We start from the raw sequence: 23,472 nt of genomic DNA, 5'->3' as shown, positions 1-23,472 counted from the left end.
GTACTTTTTGCCCATCCCAATATTTCCCCCGACTAGTTACGGTCCTAATCAGGCATCGAATTTGGCAACTGGTGGTAATTATGTTTGGACATTACAGCCAGAAGGCATGGCAACAAGGCAAAAATTAGAACTGACAAAAAAAAAACCTACAATATACATGTATATATAACAGACATTGTTGAACATTTTCACAGTAATGTTGTTTCTTCGATTGTTCTTCGGTATGTTAAGCACACTGTAAATGTGAAAATTGTTACGTTGCATTGCTACGTTTGGCTCCGACTTTGCAACTGATGAAAATTAATTTCGCAATTCTGTATTTGCTATAAACTTTTGAGTACTTAGCCATTGTATCACCACACAATTTCTTTATTTTTAATAAGATAAATGTTTGAGCCTAAATAATTAGCATTAATGTAAAACAATTCAAATGCAGTCTAATCGCAATAAAATTTTTTTAGGGCTGTTGTATACACCCTCAACTGAGGTGAAATATTTCATCTACCATAATTAATAGTATGTATTCATTTTATTGCATTTGCTGTGAGTAATTTTTAAGCATTCATTCAGGCACTGCATGTTACTTATTTGGGTGTGAAAATTGATGTTAATATTATTGTTCCTGCGGTGTCTTTTTCTAAGCTCTTCATTAAAAAATAATAAAAAAAAAAAAAAAATTCTGGTCTGCATTTTTCAACACGATGCACTTTTCACAATACTTTGACTGAATGGGTTGGCTTTACAACACATGGACATGGAGATCACATAATACATGACTGACAGTGAAATTTCCCTCTACAGTATAACAGAAAATGCTCAAAAGCCCGGTTTCCAATTTTGGATGGACATTATGTTCTGTAATAATATTGACACAATTTATTTGTGCTATAAATATTATTGTAATGTAATTGTTAACAGTTGTGATCTATTCCAGACTTTAAAAACAGAAAGAGCATTGCACTGCCAGATGTCAGACATACGCAGTTGGTATTCGATCATTTAACTACCGAATATTTTTCTGTAATCAGCAAAACCAAGATTAATAAAAGTTCCTTTGAAGTCCCTTAATTTGGCATTTCGTAGCTGATCAGTGCAGGAAAGAATTTCATAGTGATATCAATTTTCTACTTATTGACCTAGTGTGAATAGGTTCATGTTTTCGTAGTAAAACATTTAGTTGTCACGTTTCTGTTAGTCCGATACATCTGCTGTCAAACTGACCGACGACGTCAATACAGCTCAATGGCAAATGTATCATACAGCATTCGAGGAGGATGACCTGTCAGTGATGTACAGGAGGCATGGCCAGTTGGGCTGCAAGACTATTTAATTTCAGGGCATTGTGGCCCACGATCACAGCATTGTGGCAAACTGCCGCCATTACATTTGAGCCCTGGGATAGTCTGGGACATAAGTAAAGAGATAAAATAATAATAATATGTCAAATAGAAAACGACAATATATTAAACAATTGTATCACTTTGTAAGTAACCAATACAACTATAGGTTGTTTGGGGTTGCAGCAGTGAAGTTAATATTGCACAAAAATAATCAAGTCAGGCAGGAGATATATTATCTACAACCCGTGCCAATGTGCATTGTAAAGTGAAATGTCAAAGATCATCAGTAATATCAGTAATATCAAGTAATAATAATGTAATCCAAATTCACCAATGACAGGAATATCCACATACAATGTTTTAAAATGTTATGTACATCAGTTGTATTTGCATGTCAATGTGTTTCTTCAACTAAAAAATATCTTCATTAAAAATCACTAAATAAACAATAATTACAACTAGGGCCTCCACGAGTCCAGAATATTGGACACTGGTACTCGGGGCTCAAACTCTACCCAGACCAGAGTAGCCAATATTTTCACGAGATGATAATAAGACTAAGGAATAAAGCAAAATAGCATTATGAATCTTAATTCCAATGCTGAACATGGATGCCAAACCATGCCAATGTAATCAGTATTTACAATCAATATAATAATTTGTAAGCCCTGAACAAGTTTTCACATATATCCGTAATTCACAAACAGATAGCTTTCGCATATATCTGTAATTCACAAACAGATAAGTTTTCGCATATATCCGTAATTCACAAACAGATAGTTTTCGCATATATCCGCAATTCACAAACAGATAGTTTTCGCATATATCAGTAATTCACCAACATAGTAATTTGTAGGAAGTTTTCAAGCTAATTACATACACGTGACGTTATGCATGCATTGAGGTGGTGCTTTAATGACAGTATATACCAGTGGTTTTCATTGGTTGAAAACGGATTTGACCATCTGCGCACATTCATGCTGGTTTTACAGTCGCCACAAATTGAGTTTTACTGACGACGCAGAGTGGAGACAGAAAAACAGATATTTGCGACTATAAAACTAGCATGAACGTGCGCAAATGGTCAAATACAACATAGTTATTCCCATTTAATTCAATAAATGCATTTTCTTTTTAAAAATCATTAAAATCATTTTTAAAAACCTGATCCCTACTATGTTTCAAGTAATAAACCATATAAAATAATTATACTGCAAGTCATTTAAAATATGTTTTTACATGAATACAACTGTTGCTAATACCGTTTTTTTTATTATTATTGTTTCATTAATGACAATACCAGCCATTATTATCAACAAAGATTCATAATTCGGCATAGCTGCCGTTACTTCCAAATCCTGTCAGCATCACAGAGATGACATCACACAAATGTTTATAAACAGAATTGATGTTAAAAAATTTAGAGGAGCACATTTTCCTCAGAAAGATTCAATGCTGGTATTTTAAAAGTAGGCAAAGTACATGTATCCATCTAAACAGCGAGAAGTTGCCTATGAATATATCTAAATAGGCTCTTGGTGAATCCCCCAAATTCCTGACAGGTTATGCTGGTATTACTAACACAAATGTATTTTATTAGCCAATCATGTTTTATGCAAGTGAATTAGAATAATGCATTTACAAACCGGTTGATACGTATTGTAATGGGCAGCCAGATTAAAGAGAAACTAGTGCATCGCTGATTACTTACTGCAGAAATTAATGCCATACATTGTCCAGTGTATTACAGTCAATCTAGGGCGCTTTGAAAAATGGTGCTTTTGCACTGTACGTGTGGTACTGCCAGTTAACTAAGGCGAATACCGCACAGACAACATTTAGTTTTCTTGTTTTCTAGATCTAAATTGAAATAATTTCACACATTCGATGTTTGTTTTTCCTTTTTGTCTCATAGCCCGGTAACATTACTGGTGGCAAGCGATGTCAAAAATATAATTAAATGAGATTGTACGGGTACTTGAGTCCTGTGAACAGACTCCAGTATTGCCAGACTCGGCACGTGCCAGAGTACACGTGGAAAATCGATTTATCACACATGTATCACATTGATAGTAACCAATTCAACTATACAAGTTGTTTGGGGTTGCAGCTGTGAAGTTAATATCGCACAAAAATTAAAAAAGTCAGGCAGAAGATATGTTACCTTCAACCCGTGTCAATGTGCTAATATTTATTGGAAAATGTCCAGGATTATCAAGTAATTATTTATTTCAAATTCATGAATCTCAGGAAATGTCACAAAGACCAATCTTTCAAAATGTTACGAAAGTGGTATTGCATGTCAATTTGAGTTTGTTAAAACAAAAAGAAATATCTTAATTAAAAATATTAAAACACAAAACAAACATCAGTTATTTCATTAAGTGTATCACTTTGTAAGTAACCAATTCAACTATACAAGTTGTTTGGGGTTGCAGTGGTGAAGTCAATATTGCACAAAAATAATAAAGTCAGGCAGGAGATATATTATCTACAACCCGTGCCAATGTGCAGATACATGTAAGTTATAAAGTTATATAGAATCAACAATATTTAACAACTACAAGTTGCCAAATAACTATTTTGTTCAGAAAGTACATTCAATTTGTTTTTAATCAACAACAACAATTTATTACATTTGTATACAAACGTTCAGTTTTGAAAAACCAAGAAGTGAAATAAGGCTCATTTCAAAATAATTAGAGAAGGGAAGGGGTGGTGGGTGGGGGTGGGGGAGAACCAACTCGTCTAAATAATCTGTGCCAGAGCAGGCCTCAGAATTTCAAATTTTATAGCAATTTTCACTTCTGTGCCCTATGAATGTGTGATCATGAGAAACCGCTGCAACTAGTTCTTTGGTAACCCTCTTAAAAGTGGTCCATGTTACACAATAATGAGTAACAAGACTTCAGGTTCTCGGATTTGGACGATGTGTACAGCCAACATGCATGCATGAAATCCAGGTGCGAGGGGGAAAAGTGCAACTTGCTTTGTTCAAACCAGCAGTGGCCTGTTTTGGGCCTCTCGGACTGTACTGATATGCAAATATCTGTAAACATTATTTCAGCTGTTCACGAAAAGACCGTCTTCATTTTTAGAAAATATCTGTTATCTTAATTGTATCACTTTGTAAGTAACCAATACAACTACTAGTTGTTTGGGGTTGCAGCAGTGAAGTTAATATTGCACAAAAATAATCAAGTCAGGCAGGAGATATATTATCTACAACCCGTGCCAATGTGCAGATATTCATTGTAAAGTGAAATGTCAAAGATCATCAGTAATATCAGTAATATCAAGTAATAATAATGTAATCCAAATTCACCAATGACAGGAATATCCACATACAATGTTTTAAAATGTTATGTACATCAGTGGTATTTGCATGTCAATATGTTTCTTCAGCTAAAAAATATCTTCATTAAAAATCACTAAATAAACAATAATTACAACTAGGGCCTCCACGAGTCCAGAATATTGGACACTGGTACTCGGGGGTCAAACTCTACCCAGACCAGAGTAGCCAATATTTTCACGAGATGATAAGAAGACTAAGGAATAAAGCAAAATAGCATTATGAATCTTAATTCCAATGCTGAACATGGATGCCAAACCATGCCAATGTAATCAGTATTTACAATCAATATAATAATTTGTAAGCCCTGAACAAGTTTTCACATATATCCGTAATTCACAAACAGATAGCTTTCGCATATATCCGTAATTCACAAACAGATACTTTTCACATATATCCGTAATTCACAGATAGCTTTCGCATATATCTGTAATTCACAAACAGATAAGTTTTCGCATATATCAGTAATTCACAAACAGATACTTTTCACATATATCCGTAATTCACAAACAGATAGCTTTCGCATATATCTGTAATTCACAAACAGATAAGCTTTCGCATATATCTGTAATTCACAAACAGATAAGTTTTCGCATATATCAGTAATTCACAAACAGATAGTTTTCGCATATATCCGTAATTCACAAACAGATAAGTTTTCGCATATATCAGTAATTCACAAACAGATAGTTTTCGCATATATCAGTAATTCACCAACATAGTAATTTGTAGGAAGTTTTCAAGCTAATTACATACACGTGACGTTATGCATGCATTGAGGTGGTGCTTTAATGTACTGACAGTATATACCAGTGGTTTTCATTGGTTGAAAACGTATTTGACCATTTGCGCACGTGCACGCTAGTTTTACAGTCGCCACAAATTGACTTTTACCGACGACGCAGAGCGGAGACAGAAACACGGATATTTGCGACTATAAAACCAGCATGAACGTGCGCAAATGGTCAAATACAACATAGTAATCCCCATTTTAATTCAATAAATCCATTTTCTTTTTAAAAATCATTAAAATAATTTTTAAAAACCTGATCCCTACTATGTTTCAAGTAATTCGCCATATAAAATAATTATAGTGCAAGTCATTTAAAATGTTTTTACGTGAATACAACTGTTGCTCCTAATACCGTTTTTGTTTTTTTATTGTTTTATTAACGGCAATACCAGCCATTATTACCAGTTGCTCATCACAACTGGTGCTTGATAACGAAGATTTATAATTTGGCATAGCTGCCGTTCCTTCCAAATCCTGTCAACATCACACAAATGTTTATAAACAGAATTTGTCAAAAAATTTAGAGGAACACACATTTCGCCTCAAAAAGATTCAACGTTAGTATTTTAAAAGTAGGCAAAGTACATGTATCCATCTAAACAGGCTCTTGGGGAATCCCCCAAATTCCTGACAGGTTATGCTGGTATTACTGACACAAATGTATTTTATTAGCCAATCAAATTTCATGTTATATGCAGAGTTAATTAGAATAATGCATTTACAAACCGGTTGATACGTATTGTAATGGGCAGCCAGATTAAAGAGAAACTAGTGCATCGCCGATTACTTACTGCAGAAATTAATGCCATACATTGTCCAGTGTATTACAGTCAATCTAGGGCGCTTTGAAATCTGGTGCTTTTGCACTGTATGTGTAGTACTGCCAGTTAACTAAGGCGAATACCGCACAGACAACATTTAGTTTTCTTGTTTTCTAGATCTAAATTGAAGTAATTCCACACATTCGATGTTTGTTTTTCCTTCATGTCTCATAGCCCGGTAACATTACTGGTGGCAAGCATACATGTATATTATGACGTCAAAAATATAATTAAATGAGATTGTACTTGTACTCCAGTCCTATGAACAGACTCCAGTATTGCCAGACTCGGCACGTGCCAGAGTACTCGTGGAAAATCAATTTACCACACATGTATCAAATTGATAGTAACCAATTCAACTATACAAGTTGTTTGGGGTTGCAGCTGTGAAGTTAATATCGCACAAAAAAAAAAAAAGTCAGGCACAAGATACGTTACCTTCAACCCGTGTCAATGTGCTAATATTTATTGGAAAATGTCCAGGATTATCAAGTAATTATTTATTTCAAATTCATGAATCTCAGGAAATGTCACAAAAACCAATCTTTCAAAATGTTATGAAAGTGGTATTGCATGTCAATTTGAGTTTGTTAAAACAAAAAGAAATATCTTAATTAAAAATATTAAAACACAAAACAAACAGCAGTTATTACATTAAGTGTATCACTTTGTAAGTAACCAATTCAACTATACAAGTTGTTTGGGGTTGCAGCTGTGAAGTTAATATTGCACAAAAATAATAAAGTCAGGCAGGAGATATATTATCTACAACCCGTGCCAATGTGCAGATACATGTAAGTTATAAAGTTATATAGAATCAACAATATTTAACAACTACAAGTTGCCAAAAAACTATTTTGTTCAGAAAGTACATTCAATTTGTTTTTAATCAACAACAACAATTTATTACATTTGTATACAAACGTTCAGTTTTGAAAAACCAAGAAATGAAATAAGGCTCATTTCAAAATAATTAGAGAAGGGAAGGGGTGGTGGGTGGGGGTGGGGGTGGGGGTGAACCAACTCGTCTAAATAATCTGTGCTAGAGTAGGCCTCAGAATTTCAAATTTTATAGGAATTTTCACTTCTGTGCCCTATGAATGTGTGATCATGAGAAACCGCTGCAACTAGTTCTTTGGTAACCCTGTTAAAAGTGGTCCATGTTACACAATAATGAGTAACAATAATGAGTAACAAGACTTCGGGTTCTCGGATTTGGACAATGTGTACAGCCAACATGCATGCATGAAATCCAGGTGTGAGGGGGAAAAGTGCAACTTGCTTTGTTCAAACCAGCAGTGGCCTGTTTTGGGCCTCTCGGACTGTACTGATATGCAAATATCTGTAAACATTATTTCAGCTGTTCACGAAAAGACCGTCTTCATTTTTAGAAAATATTTTTTATCTTAACTGTATCACTTTGTAAGTAACCAATACAACTACAAGTTGTTTGGGGTTGCAGCAGTGAAGTTAATATTGCACAAAAATAATCAAGTCAGGCAGGAGATATATGATCTACAACCCGTGCCAATGTGCAGATATTCATTGTAAAGTGAAATGTCAAAGATCATCAGTAATATCAGTAATATCAAGTAATATTAATGTAATCCAAATTCACCAATGACAGGAATATCCACATACAATGTTTTAAAATGTTATGTACATCAGTGGTATTTGCATGTCAATATGTTTCTTCAACTAAAAAATATCTTCATTAAAAATCACTAAATAAACAATAATTACAACTAGGGCCTCCACGAGTCCAGACTATTGGACACTGGTACTCGGGGGTCAAACTCTACCCAGACCAGAGTAGCCAATATTTTCACGAGATGATAATAAGACTAAGGAATAAAGCAAAATAGCATTATGAATCTTAATTCCAATGCTGAACATGGATGCCAAACCATGCCAATGTAATCAGTATTTACAATCAATATAATAATTTGTAAGCCCTGAACAAGTTTTCGCATATATCCGTAATTCACAAACAGATACAGATTTTAAATAAGTACCACGCCACTGTTCCTCATAGTAAAAACTGAATATTAATTTATAAGATTTATATAAATTTGTCTTGGGTACTTCATTTTGGGTACACTAGCCACAAATGATGATGTAACGTATCCTGTAAGTGTAATGCTGTAAATGTACTAATTAAATTTTTTAATTTCTTGTTAATGTTCTTAACATTTTTGGATAAAAGAGATGTTTTAAAAAAATATTTATTAAATCATAACAATATTTAAACTTTTAAAAGAAATATATACACACATATTTTTGTTTTTTTTTAAATTAATTAATTTTGTTTTTTTTTAAAGCCAAGATCTAAGGTTAACAAGTATATATGACATTATGTAGTGTTCATATAACTTATTGTAATAATGTTTACAACAACATTGCGATTTTGGGTTAAATTGTGTGAAGTTAAAAAATCTCCAGTTTTTTGACAAAATCTCCTGCTTTTTCAACACACACCTCCTGCTTTCTCGGACTAAAGGTTGACAGGTCTGCAGAGTACTCGTGGAAAATCGATTTATCACACATGTATCACATTGATAGTAACCAATTCAACTATACAAGTTATTTGGGGTTGCAGCTGTGAAGTTAATATCGCACAAAAATTAAAAAAGTCAGGCAGAAGATATGTTACCTTCAACTCGTACCAATGTGCTAATATTTATTGGAAAATGTCCAGGATTATCAAGTAATTATTTATTTCAAATTCATGAATCTCAGGAAATGTCACAAAGACCAATGTTTCAAAATGTTATGAAAGTGGTATTGCATGTCAATTTGAGTTTGTTAAAACAAAAAGAAATATCTTAATTAAAAATATTAAAACACAAAACAAACAGCAGTTATTACATTAAGTGTATCACTTTGTAAGTAACCAATTCAACTATACAAGTTGTTTGGGGTTGCAGCTGTGAAGTCAATATTGCACAAAAATAATAAAGTCAGGCAGGAGATATATTATCTACAACCCGTGCCAATGTGCAGATACATGTAAGTTATTAAGTTATATAGAATCAACAATATTTAACAACTACAAGTTGCCAAATAACTATTTTGTTCAGAAAGTACATTCAATTTGTTTTTAATCAACAACAACAATTTATTACATTTGTATACAAACGTTCAGTTTTGAAAAACCAAGAAGTGAAATAAGGCTCATTTCAAAATAATTAGAGAAGGGAAGGGGTGGTGGGTGGGGGTGGGGTTGAGGGTGGGGGAGAACCAACTCGTCTAAATAATCTGTGCTAGAGTAGGCCTCAGAATTTCACATTTTATAGGAATTTTCACTTCTGTGCCCTATGAATGTGTGATCATGAGAAACCGCTGCAACTAGTTCTTTGGTAACCCTGTTAAAAGTGGTCCATGTTACACAATAATGAGTAACAAGACTTCAGGTTCTCGGATTTGGACAATGTGTACAGCCAACATGCATGCATGAAATCCAGGTGCGAGGGGGAAAAGTGCAACTTGCTTTGTTCAAACCAGCAGTGGCCTGTTTTGGGCCTCTCGGACTGTACTGATATGCAAATATCTGTAAACATTATTTGAGCTGTTCACGAAAAGACCGTCTTCATTTTTAGAAAATATCTGTTATCTTAATTGTATCACTTTGTAAGTAACCAATACAACTACAAGTTGTTTGGGGTTGCAGCTGTGAAGTTAATATTGCACAAAAATAATCAAGTCAGGCAGGAGATATATTATCTACAACCCGTGCCAATGTGCAGATATTCATTGTAAAGTGAAATGTCAAAGATTATCAGTAATATCAAGTAATAATAATGTAATCCAAATTCACCAATGACAGGAATATCCACATACAATGTTTTAAAATGTTATGTACATCAGTGGTATTTGCATGTCAATATGTTTCTTCAGCTAAAAAATATCTTCATTAAAAATCACTAAATAAACAATAATTACAACTAGGGCCTCCACGAGTCCAGAATGTTGGACACTGGTACTCGGGGCTCAAACTCTACCCAGACCAGAGTAGCCAATATTTTCACGAGATGATAATAAGACTAAGGAATAAAGCAAAATAGCATTATGAATCTTAATTCCAATGCTGAACATGGATGCCAAACCATGCCAATGTAATCAGTATTTACAATCAATATAATAATTTGTAAGCCCTGAACAAGTTTTCGCATATATCCGTAATTCACAAACAGATACAGATTTTAAATAAGTACCACGCCACTGTTCCTCATAGTAAAAACTGAATATTAATTTATAAGATTTATATAAATTTGTCTTGGGTACTTCATTTTGGGTACACTAGCCACAAATGATGATGTAACGTATCCTGTAAGTGTAATGCTGTAAATGTACTAATTAAATTTTTTAATTTCTTGTTAATGTTCTTAACATTTTTGGATAAAAGAGATGTTTTAAAAAAATATTTATTAAATCATAACAATATTTAAACTTTTAAAAGAAATATATACACACATATTTTTGTTTTTTTTTAAATTAATTAATTTTTGTTTTTTTTTAAAGCCAAGATCTAAGGTTAACAAGTATATATGACATTATGTAGTGTTCATATAACTTATTGTAATAATGTTTACAACAACATTGCGATTTTGGGTTAAATTGTGTGAAGTTAAAAAATCTCCAGTTTTTTGACAAAATCTCCTGCTTTTTCAACACACACCTCCTGCTTTCTCGGACTAAAGGTTGACAGGTCTGCAGAGTACTCGTGGAAAATCGATTTATCACACATGTATCACATTGATAGTAACCAATTCAACTATACAAGTTATTTGGGGTTGCAGCTGTGAAGTTAATATCGCACAAAAATTAAAAAAGTCAGGCAGAAGATATGTTACCTTCAACTCGTACCAATGTGCTAATATTTATTGGAAAATGTCCAGGATTATCAAGTAATTATTTATTTCAAATTCATGAATCTCAGGAAATGTCACAAAGACCAATGTTTCAAAATGTTATGAAAGTGGTATTGCATGTCAATTTGAGTTTGTTAAAACAAAAAGAAATATCTTAATTAAAAATATTAAAACACAAAACAAACAGCAGTTATTACATTAAGTGTATCACTTTGTAAGTAACCAATTCAACTATACAAGTTGTTTGGGGTTGCAGCTGTGAAGTCAATATTGCACAAAAATAATAAAGTCAGGCAGGAGATATATTATCTACAACCCGTGCCAATGTGCAGATACATGTAAGTTATTAAGTTATATAGAATCAACAATATTTAACAACTACAAGTTGCCAAATAACTATTTTGTTCAGAAAGTACATTCAATTTGTTTTTAATCAACAACAACAATTTATTACATTTGTATACAAACGTTCAGTTTTGAAAAACCAAGAAGTGAAATAAGGCTCATTTCAAAATAATTAGAGAAGGGAAGGGGTGGTGGGTGGGGGTGGGGTTGAGGGTGGGGGAGAACCAACTCGTCTAAATAATCTGTGCTAGAGTAGGCCTCAGAATTTCACATTTTATAGGAATTTTCACTTCTGTGCCCTATGAATGTGTGATCATGAGAAACCGCTGCAACTAGTTCTTTGGTAACCCTGTTAAAAGTGGTCCATGTTACACAATAATGAGTAACAAGACTTCAGGTTCTCGGATTTGGACAATGTGTACAGCCAACATGCATGCATGAAATCCAGGTGCGAGGGGGAAAAGTGCAACTTGCTTTGTTCAAACCAGCAGTGGCCTGTTTTGGGCCTCTCGGACTGTACTGATATGCAAATATCTGTAAACATTATTTGAGCTGTTCACGAAAAGACCGTCTTCATTTTTAGAAAATATCTGTTATCTTAATTGTATCACTTTGTAAGTAACCAATACAACTACAAGTCGTTTGGGGTTGCAGCTGTGAAGTTAATATTGCACAAAAATAATCAAGTCAGGCAGGAGATATATTATCTACAACCCGTGCCAATGTGCAGATATTCATTGTAAAGTGAAATGTCAAAGATTATCAGTAATATCAAGTAATAATAATGTAATCCAAATTCACCAATGACAGGAATATCCACATACAATGTTTTAAAATGTTATGTACATCAGTGGTATTTGCATGTCAATAGGTTTGTTCAACTAAAAAATATCTTCATTAAAAATCACTAAATAAACAATAATTACAACTAGGGCCTCCACGAGTCCAGAATATTGGACACTGGTACTCGGGGCTCAAACTCTACCCAGACCAGAGTAGCCAATATTTTCACGAGATGATAATAAGACTAAGGAATAAAGCAAAATAGCATTATGAATCTTAATTCCAATGCTGAACATGGATGCCAAACCATGCCAATGTAATCAGTATTTACAATCAATATAATAATTTGTAAGCCCTAAACAAGTTTTCACATATATCCGTAATTCACAAACAGATAGTTTTCGCATATATCCGTAATTCACAAACAGATAGTTTTCGCATATATCCGTAATTCACAAACAGATACTTTTCGCATATATCTGTAATTCACAAACAGACAGCTTTTGCATATATCCGTAATTCACAAACACAGTAATTTGTAGGAAGTTTTCAAGCTAATTACATACACATGACGTTATGCATGCATTGAGGTGGCGCTTTAATGTACTGACAGTATATACCAGTGGTTTTGATTGGTTGAAAACGGATTTGACCATTTGCGCACGTGCGCGCTGGTTTTAGTCGCCACAAATTAAGTTTTACCGACGACGCAGAGCGGAGACAGAAACACGGATATTTGCGACTATAAAACTAGCATGAACGTGCGCAAATGGTCAAATACAACATAGTTATTCCCATTTAATTCAATAAATCCATTTTCTTTTTAAAAATCATTAAAATAATTTTTAAAAACCTGATCCCTATGTTTCAAGTAATTCGCCATATAAAATAATTATAGTGCAAGTCATTTAAAATGTTTTTACGTGAATACAAATGTTGCTCCTAATACCGTTTTTGGTTTTTTATTGTTTTATTAACGACAATACCAGCCATTATTACCAGTTACTCATCACAACTGGTGCTTGATAAATTAGATTCATAATTCGGCATAGCTGCCATTACTTCCAAATCCTGTCAACATCACACAAATGTTTATAACAGAATTTGTCAAAAAATTTAGAGGAGCACACATTTTGCCTCAAAAAGATTCAACGTTGGTATTTTAAAAGTAGGCAAAGTACATGTATCCATCTAAACAGGCTCTTGGGGAATCCCCCAAATTCCTGACAGATTATGCTGGTATTACTGACACAAATGTATTTTATTAGCAGGCCTTCTAGAATACAGTGGCCCGATGCCCGAGGCCAGTGTTTTTTGGATTCGGGCCAGTAAAAGATACTTTGTGCAATCCCGATGGCAAGTGGTTAAAAAAAAAAAAAAAAATCTACAACGCTATGATCATACAAAAACAAAAAAAACATCTACAGGTCACTTCTTTCGATTTGCTGTCACATGCAATATTTCACTAACAAATAGTTGGCCACCAGTAATCTCTGACCCATCCATGACATTAATATACCTACTGATATAACTTTATTAAAGGTATAAAGTGTAAACATTGGAAAAACAAAAGTTCATTGTTTTGCCGCCATTTTGTTTTTTACACCGAAATCCAAAGATTTGTTACTCTAATACTAATAATATGCAAAACGGTAACCAGTATTTTATTAGTTTTAAAGGTTGCACGTCACTATTTACAAATACTTTGAATGTGTAAATTATTAATTTAATTTATAAAATATAACATAAATTGCAAAAAAGTTGTTTTATTTTTTTAAAAGCTTAAGAACACAGTATCATGAAATAGATAAATTTGATAAATTTAACACAGTACCCAATTACTAATATCAAGTGCAAAATTACTAATATGGTGTGTCTGTTGGAGGGGGGGGTGGGGGTGGGGGGTGCTTAAACTGCAATACATGTACACTTTATGCTAGTAAAGGTGCCTAATTGTTTCTTTTCTCTTTTTGTTTTTTGAGGGGGTGGGTAAGTTCCCATTCATAAGTAAATGAATAATGCTGTTAATTGTTGTAATATCTCGGTAACATGGATTATTTTTTATAACCTAGGTGGTTTTAGTGGAAACAATTATTTTAAAATTTTAAAAGGTACAGTAACTGATGAAAAATATTTGCATATTTTTCTAAACAAACCATAAAGCATGCCCAATCAGCCCATCTGTTGTGTAAATTGACAAATTGAATAAACATAATCTCAGTATGAAAAATGGACATTAAAAAGTTAATTCTTTTAATTTACAGTTTTTTTGTTTTATCAACAGTTAAAATTGGGCAAGTGAATTTTTCACCATGGCCAGTGAATTTTCAAATCCACTGGCCCCATGGCAAGTGAATTATAAAAATATTCTAGAACCCCTGTATTAGCCAATCAAATTTCATGTTATATGCAGAGTTAATTAGAATAATGCATTTACAAACCGGTTGATACGTATTGTAATGGGCAGCCAGATTAAAGAGAAACTAGTGCATCGCCGATTACTTACTGCAGAAATTAATGCCATACATTGTCCAGTGTATTACAGTCAATCTAGGGCGCTTTGAAATCTGGTGCTTTTGCACTGTATGTGTAGTACTGCCAGTTAACTAAGGCGAATACCGCACAGACAACATTTAGTTTTCTTGTTTTCTAGATCTAAATTGAAATAATTCCACACATTCGATGTTTGTTTTTCCTTCATGTCTCATAGCCCGGTAACATTACTGGTGGCAAGCATACATGTATATTATGACGTCAAAAATATAATTAAATGAGATTGTACTTGTACTCCAGTCCTATGAACAGACTCCAGTATTGCCAGACTCGGCACGTGCCAGAGTACTCGTGGAAAATCAATTTACCACACATGTATCAAATTGATAGTAACCAATTCAACTATACAAGTTGTTTGGGGTTGCAGCTGTGAAGTTAATATCGCACAAAAATAAAAAGGTCAGGCAGAAGATATGTTACCTTCAACCCATGTCAATGTGCTAATATTTATTGGAAAATGTCCAGGATTATCAAGTAATTATTTATTTCAAATTCATGAATCTCAGGAAATGTCACAAAAACTAATGTTTCAAAATGTTACTAAAGTGGTATTGCATGTCAATTTGAGTTTGTTAAAACAAAACGAGATATCTTAATTAAAAATATTAAAACACAAAACAAACATCAGTTATTACGTTAATTGTATCACTTTGTAAGTAACCAATACAATTATACAAGTTGTTTGGGGTTGCAGCAGTGAAGTTAATATTGCACAAAAATAATCAAGTCAGGCAGGAGATATATTATCTACAACCCGTGCCAATGTGCAGATCCAAAATGTGTGTGTGTGTGTATGTAAATCTGCCCCCCCCCCCCCCCTCCCCCCGGCTATGTGCCTTTAGCGCTCGCACTTGATGAGTTCAGTCTACATGAAATCTCAACCCCACCCTGCTAAACATGCTGGCTACGGGCCTGTATAAAAGACAGTGAAACATGAACAGATATTAATTTTATTGTTGAATATTATCAGTTTTGTGACATTTATAATTTAACAATTAAAGTATGCTAATTTCTGAGGAGAGCAACGAGTCACTGCAACATCCTTCTGAAATAATTTTGGGCAAATTTTCAATGACAAAAAAACAAAATCAATCAATCACAATGGGGGTATACATTATTTACACAGAAGTCCTTCTTTGATAATTGTTTCCCATGCAATTTGAAATCCTATGGCCTGTACAACAATGCATTATATTCTCATTTTTATAACAGGATGAACTATATCCTTCAGTAAGACCGCATAAGCACCTTGTAGGTCTATTCATTAGTAGATTTAATAATGCTTCTCATAAGCACCTTGTAGGTCTATTCATTAGTAGATTTAATAATGCTTCTCAAAAACATATATACATATGTATGTAAATTTAGTGTTTTTGATAATTGCAATTCATTAATTATTTAAAAGCTATTTGGTTTTCGGTTATAATTACAAATTTATGATAACCTATATTAGCCTGTATTTTTTTTTATGTCATTATGTCGGACTGTACTGATATATATGCAAATATCTGTAAACATTATTTGAGCTGTTCACGAAAAGGCCGTCTTCACTTTTACAAAATATCTATTATTTTAATTGTATCACTTTGTAAGTAACCAATACAACTACACAAGTTGTTTGGGGTTGCAGCTGTGAAGTTAGTATCGCACAAAAATAATTAAGTCAGGCAGGAGATATATTATCTACAACCCGTGCCAATGTGCAGATCCAATATTTATAATCTACACACACACACACTCACACACTTAATAAAATGTGCCATACATGTATAAAACTATCATACATCCAAAATTGACCACTTTTGTACATGATCCACTTTACTAAAAGGGATCCATGAATACAAAATGATGGAGCGCTGTACATCAGACAGAATTTTTTTTTGTTAACAACAGTATCATTTTCAAAGAAACCAATATGTAATGAAGTTGTTTGGGGTTGCAACACTGTAATTAGTGTTGCACAAAAATAGCAGTCAGGTGGCAAGATACAAACAAGAGTACGATATGGTCCGGACAAGAAAAAGTTAACAGATGGACATACGGACAATGCCATACCATAATACGACCCATCATAGACATATAAAAACAATGACCAAAAAATCTGATCTTGCAATTTTGTTTTTTATCAAGTCGGTGGATAGTTACTTCAGCACCAAGGGCATGACCACTTTTGCTGTTTTCATAAGCAGTGATACCACAAACAAAATCAACCATCTTAATTTGTTTCAGATTAAAACACAAACACTTACTGCAACAAAAGAGCATTACTCATGGCTAAATTAACCATGTGATCGAAAGAAATATATTCCATGAAAGTCAGGGGCCAAAAAAAATAGTATTCACCGTTACCTTTTTCACCAGACGAACACATTTTTATTATTTATTGGTGTATTAGAAATAAACTACATGACATCTAAATATTACAAGGACTGATTTAAGCTGTTAACGAAATAGGTTAAATTATGTGGTAGATCCACCCATTTTGTTATGAAAAGCATATGTAAAGCATACCATTTGACATCTGTAGTCTAGTAGGGTTTTTTTAGGATTAACAAACTATTTACGGCCAAGCTAACACATGCATCTTTTGGAGCCAAATGCAGGCATATTTGTACTACTGAAAGACCACCCTGGCTACATATAATATGGACATCTTGCAAATCACACGAAACATGTCGTATACCCTCAGGATAATTCGGAATGTTTTCAAATTATTTTTAAATCACTGGCATGATTCTGCAAGTAAGGTTTTGATTGGTGGACATGAGCTCCAACTGGGTTCTGATAGATCCACATGTAATAGTGGAGCTAATTTTAATTAGATTGGATGCAGCACCATGCCTCGAATTGTCTAGCCTCAATATGAGATTAAACAAGCCCATTTCAATAATGAATTCTAAAGTTGCCTTTATAAAACACTCAGAAAATGTATTATTTATTAATAACATATGCCTGTATATATTTTGCCATTCATTTTTTTTTTTGTCTTTAAAAAAAAAAAAAAAAAAAAAAAGGTTAGTTTACTGTGTTTGCCAAATTTCCAGGGAAAATACTATATAATAGGGGCGGAACACAGTTCAGTGGTAAAGCGCTCGCTGGATGTCTGCAAGGGTTCTACAAACATTTTTTAATTCACTTGCCATGGGGCCAGTGGATTTGAAAATTCACCTATTTGTTGAAAAAATTCACTTTCCCAATTTTAACTGTTGATAAAACAAACCCAGCAAATTAAAATAATTTTTAGTGGCCTGAATCTAAAAACCACTGGCCTCAGGCCACTGTATTCTAGAACCTCTGTACCTGTCAGTGGGCCCATTGGGCCATTTCTCATTCCAGCCAGTGCCCCACAACTGGTATATCAAAGGCCATGATATGTGCTATCCTGTGGGATGGTGCATATAAAAGATCCCTTGTTACTTAGAAAAAATGTAGCAGATTTAAGACTGTCAAAATTACCAAATGTTTAACATCCAATAGCTGATGATTAATAAATCAATGTGCTCTAGTGGTGTTGTTAAACAAACTAAACTAACTATATAATTGTTACTGGTATTCATTTTATGTCTATACCTTTTGAGAATACTGGAGTTTGTCCTGTGAGCTGCTCCAACACCTTGGCCGCTCGTGTCAGTCTGTCACCTGACTCACCAACACATATGTTGAGGCACAGTTTGCGGATACGCAGCTCTCGCATAACATTGTTCTGTTTACCCTTCTTGTCCTCTATCCTTTTAGCCTCTCTCTTCGCCTCCTATAAAAAAAATATATAATAATAAAACCTCCAATTTCTGTCCAAATGGATTTCATAATTTGTAATCAACTGTAAAATCTTGCAAAATGTATACGGTAAAAGCAGGTCTATTGCTACTATTCAATTCTAGACGATTCGCAAAAAGTACATTTCGTCGCACTCACTTTGAATATTGTAATTTCCAAAAATATATAAAAGTTATTTGACAAGAAGTTGTTAATTATCATTGTTTTGCTTGATGCATGTACATGTACTATAGTGTTTTCCCTAGCTTGTTTTAGCATGGTGCAGCACCATGCCTCAACAGTCTAGCACCATCTTGCCTTAATCAGCACCATGCTGCCCTGAGATTAAACAAGCCTTTTTCACTAATTAATTCTAAAATTGCCGTTATAAAACACCAAAAAAGGTATTATTAATTAATAAAATATGCATTTTATATCTTTTGCCATTCATTTATTAAAGCACATAAATTACATTAATATTTCAATTAATTTTTGTGTATTTTTAATGAAAAACAAGTGCCCCGAAAATGCCACCAAAGTGTTTGGTTTACTATGCCTTGCCTGATTTCTAGGGAAATCACTATACTATATTATAGGAATGATTAGGCAAAGCTTTTGGACTATATCCAGTGCACATTATTAATATCAACAAGTATATTGGTATATTGGTATATTTAATTAAACATGTGATGGCCATTACATATAACAGACACAGACATTTTGCTCCCTCTCAGTGAAGAGCAAGTTGTCACATCAGGAACTGGTCTTAGAACTGAAGAAACGAACATAGCGGTCTGTTGATTTTTGCGGAATGGTGAAACAGGCATGTGTCGTAACATTCTGTAATAATACTCATTACAGTAAGCCAGCAAGAAGTATATATTATTTTCCAATACAAAATAAACCACCAGTCACACTGGCTACAAAACAAATCAAACTGTTGAACGACGTGTCACGTTTTGCCCTGAATGCATTAACATGTACCGTATTGTTCCTATTTGTAGCGCCCCCTCTAATATAAGCGCCCCCTATGATCACGAGAAATGTATCATGAAACGGTACCCGTAAAATAGTAAAACTGGCTTACCTGACTGCCGACTTGCAATGATTATAATCGGTAAACAAATAAAATCCAAACAGGTGAAGCACTACGACACTAATATGGGCGAATAGTATGTCACACATGTCGTTTATCAAATGTATGTCGCGGTCATCTCCACGCAGAATGAACGCACGACACTCTGTTAACGCTGTTCAAAACGCTATTTACACCGACACCGTATATGCCTACGTGCACAGTACCACGTATTTCGTTAAATCAGCTGACGATGTACGGTACGCTACGTCATTTCAACAAGAAAAGGTCAGTGGTGGAGTGACTCGGCGGCAAAGCTTTTGATGTCTCAGCGAGCCAGACGCATTGACAGTTTGATACGAGGATTTTTCACACATATTACGAAACGTGTTCTAGTACTCTAATTAGCACGCCCACTTTGTGTTTTGCATCGCGCCCGGGCGCTACAAATAGGAACAATACGGTTAAGTGTAATATCTTCACTGGACTTGACTAAAGCTTGGTGGGATCAGATTTAGGAACAAATTTGTATTTGACAGTAGCTTGCGACCATTACCAAAGTATTACCAGGTACACAGTTTCCACTAAAAGTCCAAACCAAATTGTTATCTCAGCGAAGTCGATACTGGCGACATTGTTATATTCATATATGTGGAATCTGTGTCACTGTAATGTTTTTTTCACAACTTATCCTGGAAAAAATTTGGGGGAAAATGTCATATGTGGAATCTGTGTCACTGTAATGTTTTTTTCACAACTTATTCTGGACAAAATTTGGGGGGAAATTTAACAGTAAAAGGTAGGAGAGTAATTTATCAGGGGTCATTACGACTTTCAGCAATAAATAAACGTCGTTATAAAAATAATTTGTTTATGGAAAATACAACACCAGGCTCATAAACCTTAAAAGTCTAGGTACGGTTATAGAATATGTCTGCCACTTAAATACAACCATTTACTATACACTAAATAACGAATATGTAATTTTCGATAATTTTAACTACTCTGACGATTACTAAAATAAAGCCAATAACTCTAGTTAATTTCCATTTTATTTTATTTTATTTTAGGAACTTTGCGTTATTTTGTGTTCTATTTAAGGAACGGTTAGGGTTTAGTTTGTTTTAGGAACATAGAGTCGAGTGATTTTCTGTTTTACTTTATTTTAATTAAGGAACTTTGTCGGTAGATTGTTACATTGGAGTGTTGATAGCCTACATGGCTACAGAGTGATTAGGGTTAGCAGGGGGGGGGGGGGGGGGGGGCTGGCCCGCCCCCCCCCCCCAATAAGTCTTAAATGTCCATATTTTTTTTTTAGTGGCGGACAGATTCTATAACCGCTCTAAAGTCTAGTCCAGACTTTAACGTCATGGCAACGCCATTCAAATAGCATTACGTTAAAGTCTGGACTTTATTAAAGTTTAGACTACGTTTTATAAGCACGGGACCACAATTCAGCTAAGAGAGTGGTCGCTAAAAATATATATTTACCAAAATAAGCTAGTCGACACGACAAAAATAAATGTTACCCGAAAAATTTAATTAACTCATTTGTAATAAAATACCCACTTTATTTATTGCAAGTTATATTTAACACGGATGTTTCGCGATTTTAGTAAAGGAACCACAAACATAATACCGACCGCCATTGTTGTTATTTGGTAAAAGGAAGTGACGTTCGATCAACTCCGTGGGCTAGTGGGTACACAGTATAGTCCATCCTAAAACAAACAAAAACTATTTTTTAAAACCAAATCCACAATTTTATACAAAACATAAAACGAAATACAATAAATCCTCAGGATAAAACTGTAGCGTATAATGTGGTGGTTTTTACTGAATAATTTAAATAGCAAAAACCTTTTAGTCAGGCAATATATAATGTTTAAATGTGCTTATCGAGTATTTGTATTTAATTGTGGCACTTAAGGGTATACAAGTCTTCAGGAATCACGTGACTTATGGCGGCTTAGCAACACTAAAGCAGGTCCTGATATTTACCACAAAATTTAGCTGAAATCGTTGATTGTGTTAGAATTTTTCAAAATGAGTTCTAGTGGCGAGGAAGAAGAAATAAAAAATGACCCAGAAGCACGTATTGCATTTCGCCGTTTGCGAATTCAGAAGCGCATAGAAGCTGCAACAAGGTATTGTGTTATTTTGATGTGTTATCGTGACTTCCGTCTATTATTATTAGGTAGAAGATCACAGTGATTTGTGAATGTTCAGCTGAGATGTATACATGTCAGCCCCAGGCATCCTAAGTGCCCACCTATGGTTTAAAAATAAATAAAGATACAAGTATTTTTAGTCTCAAGGGAATTACCAAAATGGTCATAATTATAAGAAATGTTTTATTTAACGACACACTCATTGACTAAACACATTTTATTTACGGTTATATGGCATCAGACATATGGTTATGGACCACACAGGTATTGAGAGTGGAAACCCGCTGTCGCCATTTCATGGGCTACTCTTTTCGATTAGCAGCAAGGGATCTTTTATATGCACTATCCCACAGACAGGATAGTACATACCACAGCCTTTGTTACACCAGTTGTGGAGCACTGGCTGGAACAAGAAATAATCCGACCGCGCATCAAGTGAACGCTTTACCACTGGGCTTAGTCCCGCCCCTTCATAATTATAAAGATTGAGGACTCATTTTAAATATTTTTAGTTAAAGGATAGGTCATCAAGATAAACGTCTCTATTTATTATTGTGATGTTTATTGCTGTGCCTTAACATTTATCCATTGGATCAAATTTTTCCATTTGCAATCACAGTTTAATAAAATCAGGCATATGTGCTTTATTTAAGAGCCTCAACAATACAACAACACATTTTAATAAATTTTAGACTAAAATATTAATTACAATACCTTTGGTAAACTTTCCAGGATTAGATGTTTGAAGATGACACATTTCCACATTTGTAAGTTATTTTTATCCTGGCACATCGAAAATGCAGAATGAAAATATTGCTGAACGACAATTATTCATATCAAACATTTTACGTACAGCCAATAAAAAGAAATATTTCGGAACTGAATGGAATTGATTATTCATTTTGTTATTTTTGTTTCTATATATGTGCTTTGTGTGGGTTGCATTATATGCATTATTAATATATATGCCATTAAAGTTTTTTGTGGGGGTTTTTTTTTGGGGGGGGGGGTATTATTCTTTTTTATTATTATTAAAAAAATTATGATTGTTAGTACAGGTCCCAACTTATTTTAAGGCATTTATTTATTTACTTTTTTTTAAATTATTATTTCCTTTAGAATTTTTTTTTTTAATGTTATTATTACAGGCCATTAGTTACATGTGTTTCAAAGGTTTTTCTCTTTTCTTTGTTTTTTCTTGCATGGTGTTGGGTGCATTTTTGACAATGTTCACACCCATACTAACATTGATGAGTCACTTTTCGCACCCTTGTTTTGGCTTCGTACACAATAAATATAGCATATCTTACCGTAATTTCATTTGAAATTCATATTTCGTAAAAGGTACAATTTTTTAACCACAAGAATTTCTTCAGTCAGATGCATTAGTAATGTTCAAACAAAAAAATTTAAATAGAAATTTTGCAAGGGAATTTTTCCAGCATTCTTAAAACGGAAATGTCATGTACCTAGTTTATGGTCATTGTAAGGAGATGCAAAGTGACATCATTGGAATACTGATGTCGTTCAAATTCAAAATTAGCTATATTATTACAATGCCATGTTAAAATAAAAACTGGTGAACTAACCTTGACCCCTGTCAAATTTC

At 33.9% G+C, this 23,472-nt stretch overlaps 2 protein-coding genes across 2 annotated transcripts in view; one reads left to right on the top strand and one right to left on the bottom strand.

Annotated features, from left to right (window-relative positions):
- Positions 1–18,645, bottom strand: part of LOC121376983 (60S ribosomal protein L11) — a 28,278-nt gene extending 9,633 nt beyond the window's left edge. Inside the window, exon 1 of the mRNA XM_041504799.1 lies at positions 18,432–18,645. Within this exon, the coding sequence (XP_041360733.1) occupies positions 18,432–18,555 (124 nt within the window). The 5' untranslated portion in view covers positions 18,556–18,645. The remainder of the gene's footprint in view (positions 1–18,431) is intronic.
- Positions 18,646–21,646: 3,001 nt separating this feature from the next.
- LOC121377023 (dynein regulatory complex protein 1-like) overlaps positions 21,647–23,472 on the top strand; it is a 42,160-nt gene continuing 40,334 nt past the window's right edge. Inside the window, exon 1 of the mRNA XM_041504858.1 lies at positions 21,647–21,839. Coding sequence (XP_041360792.1) covers positions 21,739–21,839 — 101 coding nt within the window. The 5' untranslated portion in view covers positions 21,647–21,738. The remainder of the gene's footprint in view (positions 21,840–23,472) is intronic.

The sequence above is a fragment of the Gigantopelta aegis genome, chromosome 7 (genome assembly GCF_016097555.1).
Source record: "Gigantopelta aegis isolate Gae_Host chromosome 7, Gae_host_genome, whole genome shotgun sequence".
NCBI lineage: Eukaryota > Metazoa > Mollusca > Gastropoda > Neomphalida > Peltospiridae > Gigantopelta > Gigantopelta aegis.
The sequence above is the reverse complement of the archived record's forward strand: the minus strand, read 5'-3'. Positions and strand labels throughout refer to the sequence as shown.